Source organism: Magallana gigas, chromosome 1 (genome assembly GCF_963853765.1).
Source record: "Magallana gigas chromosome 1, xbMagGiga1.1, whole genome shotgun sequence".
NCBI lineage: Eukaryota > Metazoa > Mollusca > Bivalvia > Ostreida > Ostreidae > Magallana > Magallana gigas.
The window spans coordinates 60,714,247-60,728,735 of NC_088853.1; the positions used below are offsets into that span (position 1 = coordinate 60,714,247).

Sequence of the window (14,489 nt, forward strand, 5' to 3'; positions counted from 1 at the left end):
TAAATTCCCTTAAATAACATTTATACGCAGAGTTTCAAATATAATACGATTTTAAAATAGAATTATACTCATACATATAATGATGTATAATTTAAAATTAAAGATGACATTTAGTTAAAATTAAATTCTCTTAAACTCGACATTTCAAATTCAATAGGAGTTTACAAAGAAAATAAACAAGTAAAAGAATATATTGTAAATTATATGCCAGCAAAATCATTGCTTAGAATATAATAAGCAAATAAACATCAAGTCCATGAAGAGTTATAAGTATTACACTCATTCGCGCAGTGGGTGAAATACTTTTTTTTTAATTTTAAAATGCAGTTCATCTTACATTCTACTATGATGCTCTTGAAATTTTGATGTCCATATTGAATTGCGCATTTCGTTCGTTTTTTTTTTAATGTAATAAACAAAATTGTATCCAATATATTAGCTGAATGTGTGGTCTCCTGTGGTTTTGAAACTGTTATGAATGTAGTTAATTACTAGTACTTCTACGCTGCAAGGTAAATTAAAATTTTGCATTTACCGGTACTTAATTCATTTTCCAATATTTACTTCCTTATATGAACCTTTAATATAGCGAAAACTATCAATTCTATGTAAACTTTCCTGGCGTCAAAATGATCATAGCACGCGCTTACCGGGTGGATTTTGGTAAACATAAAAACTAGGTAATTTTAACAATTCTGAATGATTTTCATTTTTCAAATGTAAATATAAGTAATAAACAGCAATGCTATAAAGTTCACCAGGATATGAACTTGGTTGGTACGTGATCAAATATTCTGATGATACCTTCATGCTACAAAGGATTTGATCACGTGACTAACCAAATTCAAATCCAGAGGAACTGTTTACCTTGCTGTTTATTTCTTAATAATCAGCAACAGAAACAAATGAGTTAAGAAACTATAAATAGCAACTTTTAATCGAAAAGGAACAGATACTAACTATCTATAAATAAGAACAAAGAATAGAACACTACTGTGTAGTGAATACATGTATTGTGACCTGATCTTTTAAAATTCGTGCATGTCTTTTTAACAAAAGGTTCTTCCAAATATTACAATCATTCATGAATTTGCATAATGCTTGCAAAACTTTAAAGTCTGCCTCATGAATTCACATTCAAAAATTTCAAATTAAAAACAACAAATAACTGATACCAAAACGTCACTTTTTTTACATCAAGGCAGATAATATAGCTTCATTTATAAACTCACTATTGGTTCAATCATTTAAAACTGGCAATGATAGGGTATATTAAGAGATAAATCGATGCGAGAGAAACAGAGCAAATTTCCCTTCCACAAAGGATGGTGCTAATTAACACATGGAAAAAATCCCTTAAAAATGACTTATACCAACTGGCACAGGAGGAAATATCCTTTCAAGAAGGCTGATGCCAATCGGCACAGGACGAAACATCCTTCCAAGATGGCTGATGCCAACTGGCACAGGACGAAACATCCTTCCAAGATGGCTGATGCCAACTGGCACAGGACGAAACATCCTTCCAAGATGGCTGATGCCAACTGGCACAGGACGAAACATCCTTCCAAGAAGGCCGATGCCAACTGGCACAGGACGAAACATCCTTCCAAGATGGCCGATGCCAACTGGCACAGGACGAAACATCCTTCCAAGATGGCCGATGCCAACTGGCACAGGACGAAACATCCTTCCAAGAAGGCCGATGCCAACTGGCACAGGACGAAACATCCTTCCAAGAAGGCCGATGCCGACTGGCACAGGACGAAACATCCTTCTATTTGGCTTGTGCTTAATAGAAGAGGGTTCAATTTTTTTTAAATAATGATCTATTCCAATTAGAACAGGGCAAAACCAAAGAAAAAAAAATTCGCAGATCACATTTCATCCACCCATTTTCAAACCTTCATGGCTAGATCAAAATTTGTTTTTACAAAGCTTAAAATTATCGCTTTATTAAATCAAAAAGATGTAAAACACTTCACATCATAGAAATGACTCTGCTATTCAACAATATAAAAACATTTTGAATCATATTTGTTGCCCAGTAGTCCATTTGCACAACTTATCTACAAAAAATTCTTTGTAAAGTGCTTAACATAATAACTCCATAAACGTTCACAGTCTCAATTCATACTGAAAATGATGGATATTAAGAGCTTCAACAATATTACCTAGTGGCTACACATTCATACCCTTCATAATAGGACAAATATATGAAACGCTCTTGTTGTACAGTTTTCCTTCTGCACAAATATATCTACAAAAGATTCTCTGTACAGGAATAAAAGCAGACGGTCCAAAGGTGTCGTAAATATTTTTTTTCCAAATCTCAACTGGCTTGCCACAATGAAATCTGTAAACATTTGGAAATGGCATAAGCCAGAAAACTTTTGCAAACAAATGGACTCTACTTTCATTACCCATTAGGAGATTGTGTTGAACAAAATACTGAATGATTCCTGGTTGAAGGTCACCTGAGCCTACGTCACTGATAATTTTCCCATCATTATCATGCCAGTATGCCATAATATAAGAGGAGCGCTTGTGACGAGACTTATAGGATCCAAACACTTCTCCCCCAAAAGTAATTGAAGAACATTTTCTAAAAGACTTGGGCATACAATCAATGTGTTCATTATCACTGGGATACAAATGACAATATGTTTTTTTCAGCATAGCATAATCTTCTGAACAAAAAACATGGCATGATGACTTGTTACATTCAAATACAGAGCTAATTTGCCAATCTTGTCCAATTATGAGAGCACTTCTCTTTGACATGTACATGATCTTTAAAATTTCTACATCAGAATGAACTGTTTCAGATACTACAGTTGGAAAATGTTTTTTAAACTCATCATTGTAAAGAGATGGAAATTCCAATGAATGAACAAATGAATCTCTTAAAAATCTTCTCATTAGTTGCATTTCAATGGCTCTACTATTATTTGGCATATTCCCTAAATGACCGTTATATCTCTCAAAACTAAACAGCCAAAAAGAGTAAATAGGGCCATAATCTGAAACACATTGTGATAGGTGACAATGCATGTGCATATTGGGTGTCACAACTGAAGAGCCATATATTCTCTCAATGCCTTTACAAAAATCAATGATATATCTATCAAATTGTGAAATGTCAGCAAAAGAAATACATTTTGTTGTCAAGATTCTACATGCCATTACAAATTTTCTCCAAACATCAAGATCAGTTTTAGGCAAAATATCAACAAGAGCAAAAATTGAAAAAAAATTTGTCCAATTCTTCCATTGTTCAGCTGTAAAGCCTCCGAAGGAAGATGCAATTTTCCGAGGAATTGCCCCAATATTACTTGCTGCATCAACAGAGTCAACTCTTTCTTGAATTGTGACTAGCTGTTCTGGGTGTATAACTTTTAATCCTAGCCACAATTTCATCATTTTTTTGGCAGTTCCTTGAAATAAATTATGCATCGGATCGACAATAGACATTCGAACAGGATCAAAATAATCAATTTCACATAGTTTCGAAAATCTAACCCCCAAAGAAGATTCAAGTCTATCTCTTTCTGTCTGAGTTTTAGCCTTTTTCAGTTCTCTGATTGAAGACATGTAATTTTCTAATGTGCGTTTTGGCCAACTATTTACATCAAAACCAGAGTAATCTCTCTTGCCAAAATCTCCAGGAAATTTTTTAGAACATTTTGAGCACCCTAAACATGCTGAGTGACCTAAAAATCCACAAAGTTTTCGAGTTGCTGGTATATCACAACCAACACAGAGAAGTGCTATTTTGAATGTTTTTTTAACATTAGGACTTTTGGATGACAAAAGTTGAAATCCTTTTGACCAACCTAACTTTAGTTCATCTACTAATGGAGAAATGAAACTATTTACAGAAGGTTCATGATTGAGATCTGGTATTACTCCTATCAACAGCACATTCTTTAATTTGAATCTTTCTTGTCTTGGTAGATTTAAAATAACAGCATAAATTACTCCAATAGAGTATTTCACATGCTCAAATGGCTGGAACCAATCTAAGTTTAACATTAGTGCATAGTTATTTCTATGATTTAAAAATGAACTTTTTTCGGTTGTCATAAATTCCTTCCAAATTTTCCCATCATACACATCAGTCATGAATCCTGGCTGTTGTTTTCTTGATCTCCATATTTCACATTTATCTTCAAATCCAGGCCTCCTGACCAAATTTTGAAGAGATTGTTGTAATGGCTTATAGCAATAAGATTTAAATGGATAAAGTTTTGTTGTACCATCTGACAGTGTAACATGCTTTAGCAACAATTCTCCACATTGTTTTCTTCTCGCAAGTTGCGTATGGTTTGGAAATTCCTTGTAAGAACATTTACCAGAAATAGTTTGCCCTTCAACATTCAAAAAGCATTCCTCATATTTGTATATAGAAAAACATTTTCTGCATACAACAAATTTTAAAAAATTGTCTTTTTTAAGACCTAACTTTTTCCATAACAAATAGACTGATCCAGGAAAAACTGCAGCAAAACTTGAAAAAATGACAGATTCTTCACCCAGCTGACTAAAAAATGTCCACAAAAATGATAACAAATGATTCATAGCAGAATCGGGAAGTGCAGATACAGCTTGCCATGTACACAAAAACATACAAAACCATATCAAAAGTGTTCCTAACTTTACATTCTTATTTGGAACATTCTCCACATGCGTATTGTTATCTGTGGTATCACCTGTCTGCAAGTCTAAATCTATATCATCGATGGATATGTTATTCCAAACTTCCTCATCACTGTCCATATCATTGTCATGAAAATCTTGTGAAACATTTTTCTTAACATAAGAAGCAAAAACATCAGATAATCTATATGATGCAAGATTATCATCTGACGAAGATTGGTTATCTATATGCTCACACATTTGTACATCTGGTTCATTTTCAAAATCTGTTTTCGAACACTTCCAAAGTCTAGTACTACTCTCAAAATTTTCTTTTGTGTGCTGTTCAAAATACCTAATAGAAAAAGATTGTTTACAGCCAGGACATTCCTTTCTAGACAATTTCTTTCTATGAGCAATGTGAAAAAATGAGAGTTTACGTTTCTCTGACATTTTTGATAGCTATCAACACTTAAAGAATACAGAGTTCATAGTAAAAATAATTGAAACATCCATGGATACACTATGGCCTGCAAAATTTACAGTTTCTACATTTTTTGACTAAAAAAATACAATGATCAGTAAATCTTAACAATTTGTCTCTTTTGTGTTGCTCATCCTCTAGGATCTTCTTAAGTTTAACCACTTCTCTGTCCTCTGCTCCAAACAGTTCTTGAGCTGTTCTGTTTCTTTTTGCCACAAATGTATCGTCAATTCTGATTCCCCTTTCTTTGATTTCCAGTTCAATCTCCTTTTCTGTGGTATCAAAGGTGTCATCTACGATGTCCACTATAATTAAAATGTGAAGGATTGCAAAATGTGTATTGTGCTAAAATATATTGTTATACTTTCATGTTAAATACTGAAATCTGATTGGTTAAGACACAGTTAATAATATTTTCTATTACCCTCAGCGTTAGCAACGCACTTAGCAACGGGTAACATTAAAAAATGTTACATGCGCAAAAATTATACGCGTACGGTTCGCTGTAGAATTCACGTTATTCTTATATAAAAGCAGTAAAATTTCTTAAAAATTTAGACATTCAGTATAACAAAATAAATAGTGCCTGTTTGGGAGGATAACAGTTGAAATTGACACCCCTCGAAAACCATTGTCAACCTCCGCTTCGCGTTGGTTGACAATGGTTTTCTCTGGGTGTCAATTTCAACTGTTACCCTCCCAAACAGGCACTATTTATATAATGTAAATGTCCCTAATGTAACCAAATTGTAAATAAAGGTCACATTCAAAAATTAACATACATATTTTACTGCTCATCAAAAGTTTAAGTATTCATATTTTTAACTGTAGGGTATCAATATAAATCTGCACAGAAAATATGAATTTAAGCCAAATCATACCAAAAAACTATGGAAGACAAATACAAATGGGGATAGAAGAATTGGAAAAAAATTAACGCCAATAAAGGCATTCGTACCCGTTTGGGTGCAACCCAAACGTTATTAGCAATATACTTAAAATTCTTAGTATGATTCAACCTTATCCCATTGTGCTACTGAAATCTGAAAAAAATTACTTTTCACATGTCAAAATGATAATTTAATAAAGTTAGCAATTAACTTTATTATACTTTCATGTTAAATACTGAAATCTGATTGGTTTAGACGCAGTTGATAATCCGTTCTATTACCCTCAGCGTTAGCAACACACTTGGCAACGGGTAACACAACGAATTGTTACATGCGCGTAAATTATGCGCGTTCTGTTCGCCGTAGAATTCACTTCATTTCTATATAGAAAAAGTAATTTCTTTTTTTAAAAATAAGACATTCAGTATAATAAAATAAATAGTGCCTGTTTGGAAGGGTAACTTTTGAAATTGACACCCCTCGAAAACCATTGTCAACCTCCACTTCGCGTTGGTTGACAATAGTTTTCTCGGGGTGTCAATTTCAACAGTTACCCTCCCAAACAGGCACTATTTATATATTATAATTTAAAATTTATATTTACAGTTCATAGGAGAGACAGTTTCAAACTTTTCTGGTTTGCTAGTTTCTTTCCTTGCCTTTTCCAGTCTTTTATTACGTCTTTTTTCCCTTCTTTTCTGCCTTTTTTCATTGGTGGAATGTCGACCCATTTTATCTATAAAAAATAATGTTCACATTAGATAACTATAGACTAGTTAGAAATTTTATCTCTTTAAGGACATAGCTATTATTCTCAGTTCTTACTGCACACTAAAAAGTTTTGATTCCATGACAATGTATGCAGTCACTCTGAAAGATCTGCTCTTTGCTGGTCTGCATGATCTTCCCTTTGATGGCAAATAAATGTGAAATAAAACTAAACAACCTACTGGAAATTATTACAAGGTTAGCTTTTTAAAAAGCTAAGAAATTCAGCCAGCTGAATATCAATTGTTAGGTCAAAAGAGAATATGCAATCTATTTAATATACCAAATACATGTATAGTCTCCAGAACAATTATGATATGCAAATTTACATTTATAAAATGCAGGTGTACTTAGTTTGCACATTTTTTTATGACTGAAGAAGCGCATAACATCGGGGGTAAGGGGAGGCCTGATCCCCCCCCCCCTATTAGTTCCTCACAAAAAAACCCATTTTTCATGATTTTTAAAGAGGTTTCCCTATTATTTAAGGTGGTATGGGACACCTGTTGCTATTAATGTGAATCAAAGTACATTAAAACTGAAATTCTTTCACTAGTGTAGAACTTTCCAATTTTACAATATTTAACCTAAAAAGGTTTTAAAAATTTATGGAAAGGGAAAATTTTTTAAATCCCCATGGCAGCGGTATTGGAACTCATGATTTACAGATCCGCAGTGAACCCTACGCTGTTATAAAGTTGTATTTCGATTTTGGAAAATAAACTGTTGATAACATTATACTTGATTTTATTGTTTATTTCAATAATTAATATGTCACAGCATGGACTTTACCACCTTAAAGGAACTTCACGCTACCAGCACACCTCCCCCTCCCACACACTGATATATTGGACGGTTGAGTATTGCAAATGATTGCTCTCTGTAATTCGTGGTCCCTTGTCGCAAACAACTATATCAATATCAGGTATTCCAAACCGTGTTTCCAGACGATGACAGCGGACACAAAATACATGATACAAAAGTGTAACTGCGAAGTTTGACCAAAAGAAACTGACCATTTTCATAACTTATGCGAATTTCTTTAATAGTAACAACTGACTGTTTAATTTCTTCCCAGAATATCAATTTACGCAAGTGCATTTAAAGTTTCATTCTAATATCTTAATTACATGTAGCTAACTAATAATCAAAAATGTACAAAAGATCCTAATAACAAAATTCCAAGCTTTTCATACAGTTCTCCAGACTTGTTAATGACAATTTCATCTGGTCACCACACAGCATAATTGTTTACAGTGTCTACAGACTCTCTAACCTCCCTGACCTAATTCGCTGCTTCTGCTAACATTAATGATGCAACATCCCTTGACTTGATGAACTCTTTACAACCATTGATTAGCAGCTAGTAACCTCCATGCAGTTCATAGACCTAATTTCATGAGATAACATTCTGGCTACCACATTTAATTGACCACAAAGCTGTAGCCCCAATTTTTACATTTACACTCTCTCTCTCTCTCTTTCTCTCTCTCTCTCTCTCAATTTTAAATTGTGAACTGAATATAATATAACAATGTTTACTTTAATGACCGCAGCATGACTTTAGTGAAATTAATAATAAAAATTATAACAGAACCAACAATCATTTATACACTATGACTGGAATTTTATTTGTTATTAATTTTCAAGGCATCATGGTATTGTCAGCAGTCAATAAAAATATATGTAGGGCCAGAGGGCTATAATAAGCTGTGCCTGCTGCCTAATCCCCTCCAATATATTATATTGAATAAATTATTGTTTATTTATATGTTTACTGGAGACTGTGAGAGAGAGAGAGAGAGAGAGAGAGAGAGAGAGAGAGAGAGAGAGAGAGAGAGAGAGAGAGAGAGAGATAGCTTCAGAAGGGGGTGGGCTGAACCCCCCGCCCCTTACAATAAAAAATGAATTTGGAAGGAGTTCTCCCCACTTTTTGGTTAGAGAGAGAGAGAGAGAGAGAGAGAGAGAGAGCATGTGGAGCAGCTCAATGCTTGTTAAGAGTTCATCAGGTCAAGGGATGTTGTGTCAGAGGCAGCTAATTAGGTCATGGGGTAAGAGAGTCTGCAGACTCTATAAATATTTATGCTGTGTGGTGACCAAATGAAAATGTCATTAACAAGTCTGGAGAACTGTATGAGGGTGCTATGGTTAGAAAGGCATTTTTATGAGGTTAGGGAAGGTGAAAATAACGAAGTGGATAAGTTATTTTGAATAGCGGACATAACCATGATCATCAACAATTCATTTGTAGTTTTTCTAAAAGGACTTAACTGCTTAATAAAGAATAATTTAACGTTGTTACAAATGTTTAAATAATTATAAAGTGAAATAATAAATAAAATATTACTTACCACCTAGAACTTCACTCAGTATAGGCCTACATGTACGACTGCTGTTTCACCTATATTACAAAAAACAAAAATGCATAGTATTCGATCGAGAGTATCATAGTTTTTGAAGGATTTTCAAACACATGCACACACACACTCATGATCATATCTACAAATATTTCGACCCATAATTCATTATTTTAATACTGTACCAGTAATCTAATTAATTGTTCCTAGAGAGAGAGAGAGAGAGAGAGAGAGAGAGAGAGAGAGAGATCCTACCTCTTCAAATCTGTTGACGCTTCGGAACTGTTGATTACATCGTTTTGATGTGCGATGTGCAGACAATGCATTGGGCGCGGTCTGATTTTTCCGCCAAAATATTGATGAAGCTGGTGATGCATATTTAGTTTCGTATAGTCAAAGTTAGTAAAAGAATAAGGGGAGTCGAGAGAGAAAAATACGCTGTCAATATATATAACGTTTATTCCAGTACGCATAAACTGAAAATGAAGTAAAAAATGATCGAAATATGGATGTATTTTAATTATTAATAGTTATACGAAAATGATAGTCATTAATATTTGGCGCAAAGTCTTTGGCGCAAAGTCTAAGTTGCGGCAAAAGTGTTCCCAAAGTGTTAACATCTCGTGGTTTTCACAGTAGTTGAAATTCGTTATGTCTAATTCCGAAGCCGTAGCATTCTCCTCAGGAGATAGTTTCCATCCGTCGGATGCATCGGAAAGCGACAGCAGTCAGGAAGAGGATTCTGTGTATTCAGAATTCCTCAGGAAACGAAAACCGAGGACAAGCACACCATCAGCTTCAAAAACTTCTAAACAGAGACGCAGCAGAGTAGTGAGTATTTTGTCTGGTCATTGACTTATTACATCTTAATTGTAAGATACTTTGACTGACTTTAAGAAGAAGGAGGGGGGGGGGGGGGTCATGGAACCCCCCTCTTCCCACTACTCATAGTCATACATTTGTTTACTTTCAACTTTGTTTATATTAATTTATAATGCATGCTGCATGCTAATCACTCTCTCATGCCTTAATTAAAAACACAGGTGTTTATGTCTTTTATTTATTTATTTGTTTTTGAACTTTTCTTTTTCTGCATACTATTAACTAGTTTTTTTCTCTCTCTCTCTCTCTCTCTCTCTCTCTCTCTCTCTCTCTCTCTCTCTCTCTCTCTCTCTCTCTCTCTCTCGCCTTAGTCTGTTTCTTAATACAGTAAGATGCATCCTGTACAAATCAAGCAGTTGTGCTTATAAATCCATTTTCTCTGGCAGTAATATTGAATCAGAATATGCATGGAATTTATTGAATGAAAAAAAAAAAGCAGAATGTGATCTATTTCCGAAATGTACACCTTTGTACCTGTAACATCTTCATTTGTTTATCTTTTATGTTCAAGCTTACACCAATGACTCCAGCTTCTCAAGAATTACATGTACCTGAAACACCAACAACTAGTGGAACTAATTTATCCCTTGGTCAAGAGGCATGTCTTTTAAATTACATTTTTATTAAGAATTACAACTACAATGAAGGCAGTATCTGTCATGGGCATGGCAATATCTTTCATGGACCCCTGACTTTATTGTAAATTTATATACAGCGATAAATTCAATTATTTACAATACTTAATTAAGTAAATAATAACTGAGTCGACCAAAAAAAAAACCATTAAATGTAGATTTTCAAAATGAAAAGATTTTATTTGCAAAATATACAAAAGCATATAGGGACACATGAAATTAAATTGCTTTGAACAATTTTTACAACTTTTCATTTTTTTGTAGAATCGGATAATTGACTACCTCAGGTCAATAGATCGGAAGATTGACTGTTTGTCGACAGAAGTAAAAAACCTCAGGGAGGAGATTTCCTCAAGCAAAGACTGTAGAAGGAAGGAAGACCCGAAACCTACCATACCTCCAAGAATCAGAGTAAGCTTATATGTAAATGTGATTTATTTATGCAGTAAAAAGATAAACTTTAAAGAGGTAAAGCACTCTTTTCATTTGATATTGCACCATTCTACCTACTTTTGGCTCTGTCAACATGAGAAGCAATTTTCAGAGACAGATAATTCTTATTTTTTTTAAAAATTAGATATGATAACATGACTTACATGTAAATTACATGCTATGAAAACTTAAAATGTTGAGTCCTTATACCTGTCACAATTTTTCCCAACAGACAGCAGTTCATGATGCATACAAGCATGCTATAGAGGATGGTTCTGAAGAATGGGTGACCAAAATGGCAGACAAAAAAATGAAGTAAAAAGCATTTTTTGTTCATATCTACATTTATAAGTTCTTAAAAATTCAAATCATCCATGTCAGTGCTTACTATTTTACAAGCAATGCCATTTAAATGTAAAGAATGTTAAAGACTGTTTTCTATTATAATGATTTTAAGCTACTAAGTTCTCAAATCTCTTTGTTATATATAATTTCTTATTTACATGTATAATTATATCTATAACAAAGCTTTAGTCATTTTTATTTTCAATTGTTGGAGCATTACATTGGGAAAATCATGAGTTAACACAATTATATAAATTCTTAAAGGGTCTCATCTGATGAAAATAAGGAGACAACTGAAGCGGTAAGGCGCTTTGTGAAGGGACTTTACCCTGAGGTTCAGGATGGTGTAATCCAAGGTATGATGTTCAAGTACATGTAATATATACATACAAGATACATTAATTTTGACAACACTTTAAACTATTTGTTTTTTAATGAATTGCTTCTGCATACTTTTAGTATTGAGATGGTTTCTTATTCATCCAAAATTACTCTATACAGATTTATTTCACATAATGTTATGCTTATACTCATTCTAATTACATGTATTAATTCATCATGGAAACCCATTGCTCTCTCTCCTACACACTGCCCATTGGTTGAAAGCAGTGTAACGGAGAGAAAACCTGTGGGTTTTGATGATGATCTTAATTATGATTAGTGATATATGTATTTATATTATATTTCCTTTCAATATACATTGTGTGTATGTACCCTTTATTTCAATTTTTAGCTGCTGTGGGGAGGTACTTTGACTCCATATCTCAAAAAAACCACAAAGAGTCTACAGGAAAAGTAGACAAGCACAAAATGAAAATGCTTCATTATAGCAGAAGAAAAAGGGTAAATGAATTTCTTGAAGCTTATGTTATATTGAATAGATAAGTTGATTTAAGTTTATTTTTGAGCCATATGGTGTATAAAATTTCAAAGATAAGAAGAAGAAAATTTTAAGCTTAATGAAAACATTGCATATTACAGTTGTCAACAAAGATTGCTTGTACATTTACTAATTGTATTTTTATAGTAAAGAGAACGAAGTCTTCATATTATTTGCATGAGGTGTAGATTTTTTCCTCCTATTGCATTTATATTTTTCTTTGTAGAAATTGCAGTGGAGAACATCCATGATCTCCAAAAAAACTGGTTGGGATGAAGAGAAAAAGAGGCGTGTCCGTGATGCCATGGACATTACGTACATGTCCTCGGAGGAAGAGGTAAATAGTGATGAGGACTCCTTCTTCACTGTCAAACCTCTGCCGTGGAGATCTGAGGAGTTCAGCGGGATTATTGCAGAGCTGGACTCCAAGTTCGAGAAGACTCAGTCAAGTCGCTCTCGAAGACAAAAAATAAAGAGAGTCAAGGGCAATAACCCCTCTGAAAGACCAAAACCCACTCTCAGAGATGGGCATGAGTGGGTGTTTGTATAAATGCTCCTACAGTAGAACAAGGTTAGAGCAGATACTCCAGTCAAAAATTTGTAAATAAAGTCATGCCAGTTTTACTTTTATTCCTCTTACCCGTATCTTTAACAGTGTAAATTCCATTATAAATTTATATTAAGATATAAACTATTACAGTAACAATGAATCATTATCTTTCCTGCCTGGAGGTCTGCTATAATCTTGTTGTACTGTTTCAATTAGATATTCTACAAACTTGAGCAATGGTTTTCAATTAGATTAATATTTGTGGGTATAAAATCATTATGTAAATTACATTTCTTTCTTAAACAATTCCCTGGTTTAATATTTTCCTCAATGTTGTCATATACACTCAATTCTAATGTTATAATTTTTTTTTTTTAATTAATGATGTGAAAATATGACACATTACGAAAGAAAATTTTATATTAAAAAAATTAAAACTTAATTCATGTAACATAAATTTAATTTTGATTTCCTAAGCTATATAGCTGGTGTATTGAAATATTCTGTATATATACATTGTTGATGATAGTTTGTCCCGATTAGACACACTCTATTCTCAGATCCTCCCCCATGTCATATAGAAATTATTTTTTAAAATTGGTATGACTTTGGTATGATTGTGAGTTTTTATTTGGATTTAATCATATTTCATTTAACAATTTCAATAAGGATTTGAAAACATGCACAACCTACATGTATCCTCTCCTCGATTTTTCTTAAAAAAATGATATAATTAAATGAGGCATTTTGAAATCATGGTTGATTAAAGGTTCCTTGTGAATAGTGTGCCATCCAATTTTGAATCCATGTCCATTTAGTATGGGATAAGCCCACAGATTTTAATTGATAATTATCTACTTTGAGACTTCTTGATAATTATAAGTCTATAAACATAAAATGTTGACTATATCAGTTTCATTGTTTTGGTTTTTGTTTAAGTAATTGTGTATTTAATATGAAATGATTAGATTGATTAATGTTGATAAGGAATAAGCATTCATGATTTTATGTTTTCAAATGCAATTTTTTTTTTAAAAGAAACATTTTATATGCACCAATTATGCATCTTTAAATACCATTAATTATTATTTTGCCATACATGTATTAAAAACTTTGTATTTATTGAAAAGCAATACTTTGGGAATCCAGGTTGAGATTTTTCAAAAGGTGAACCATTCATCGTTTTATTGTGTTTTTGTGAATGAGATTTACATTTTCCATGCACTGAAGAACTTTGTACAAATAAATTGGCTCATGCTTTATGACAACAATCCTCCATATTCTTTTATCTTTAGACTCTATTGGTAATTAAGCTGCTCTGCTACATGGATATGTCTTTTCAATAATAATAAAAAACAATGTTACTATCCTTAAAATAAGTCAAAAATTTAAACAAATGTTGAATTTTGGAAAATGACTTGCATGTACTTGCTTGTAGTTCTTAAAACTCAATGTAAAGTGAGGTACAATAAACACATGAATGTAGAATATAAGTTGAGTAAAATGAGAAAATTAAACTAAAACTCGACGTAAAATTGGGTATAAAGAACATTTAAATGTGGAATATAAGTCGAGTAAAATGAGTGAATAAACTTGAAACTCGACGTAAAATTCTATATAATAAACAT

At 33.0% G+C, this 14,489-nt stretch overlaps 1 protein-coding gene and 1 long non-coding RNA gene across 3 annotated transcripts; one reads left to right on the forward strand and one right to left on the reverse strand.

Annotated features, from left to right (window-relative positions):
- Positions 1-916: 916 nt before the first annotated feature.
- On the reverse strand, positions 917-9,485 carry LOC117687078 (uncharacterized). Of its 2 annotated transcripts, none has more exons than XR_010711931.1 (4): positions 9,393-9,485; positions 9,132-9,181; positions 6,672-6,748; positions 917-5,427 (listed from the first exon to the last, which is right to left on the reverse strand). It is a non-coding gene; the product is annotated as an uncharacterized lncRNA (long non-coding RNA). The 2 variants fall into 2 exon arrangements; XR_010711927.1 differs by having other exon boundaries at positions 6,617-6,748.
- Positions 9,486-9,788: 303 nt separating this feature from the next.
- On the forward strand, positions 9,789-14,398 carry LOC117690443 (uncharacterized). The gene is made up of 7 exons (XM_034474682.2): positions 9,789-9,968; positions 10,531-10,617; positions 10,919-11,065; positions 11,319-11,401; positions 11,696-11,787; positions 12,165-12,274; positions 12,538-14,398. The coding sequence occupies exons 1-7, from the start codon at positions 9,789-9,791 to the stop codon at positions 12,859-12,861; spliced, it is 1,023 nt and encodes a 340-aa protein (XP_034330573.1). The 3' UTR covers positions 12,862-14,398.
- Positions 14,399-14,489: the final 91 nt, after the last annotated feature.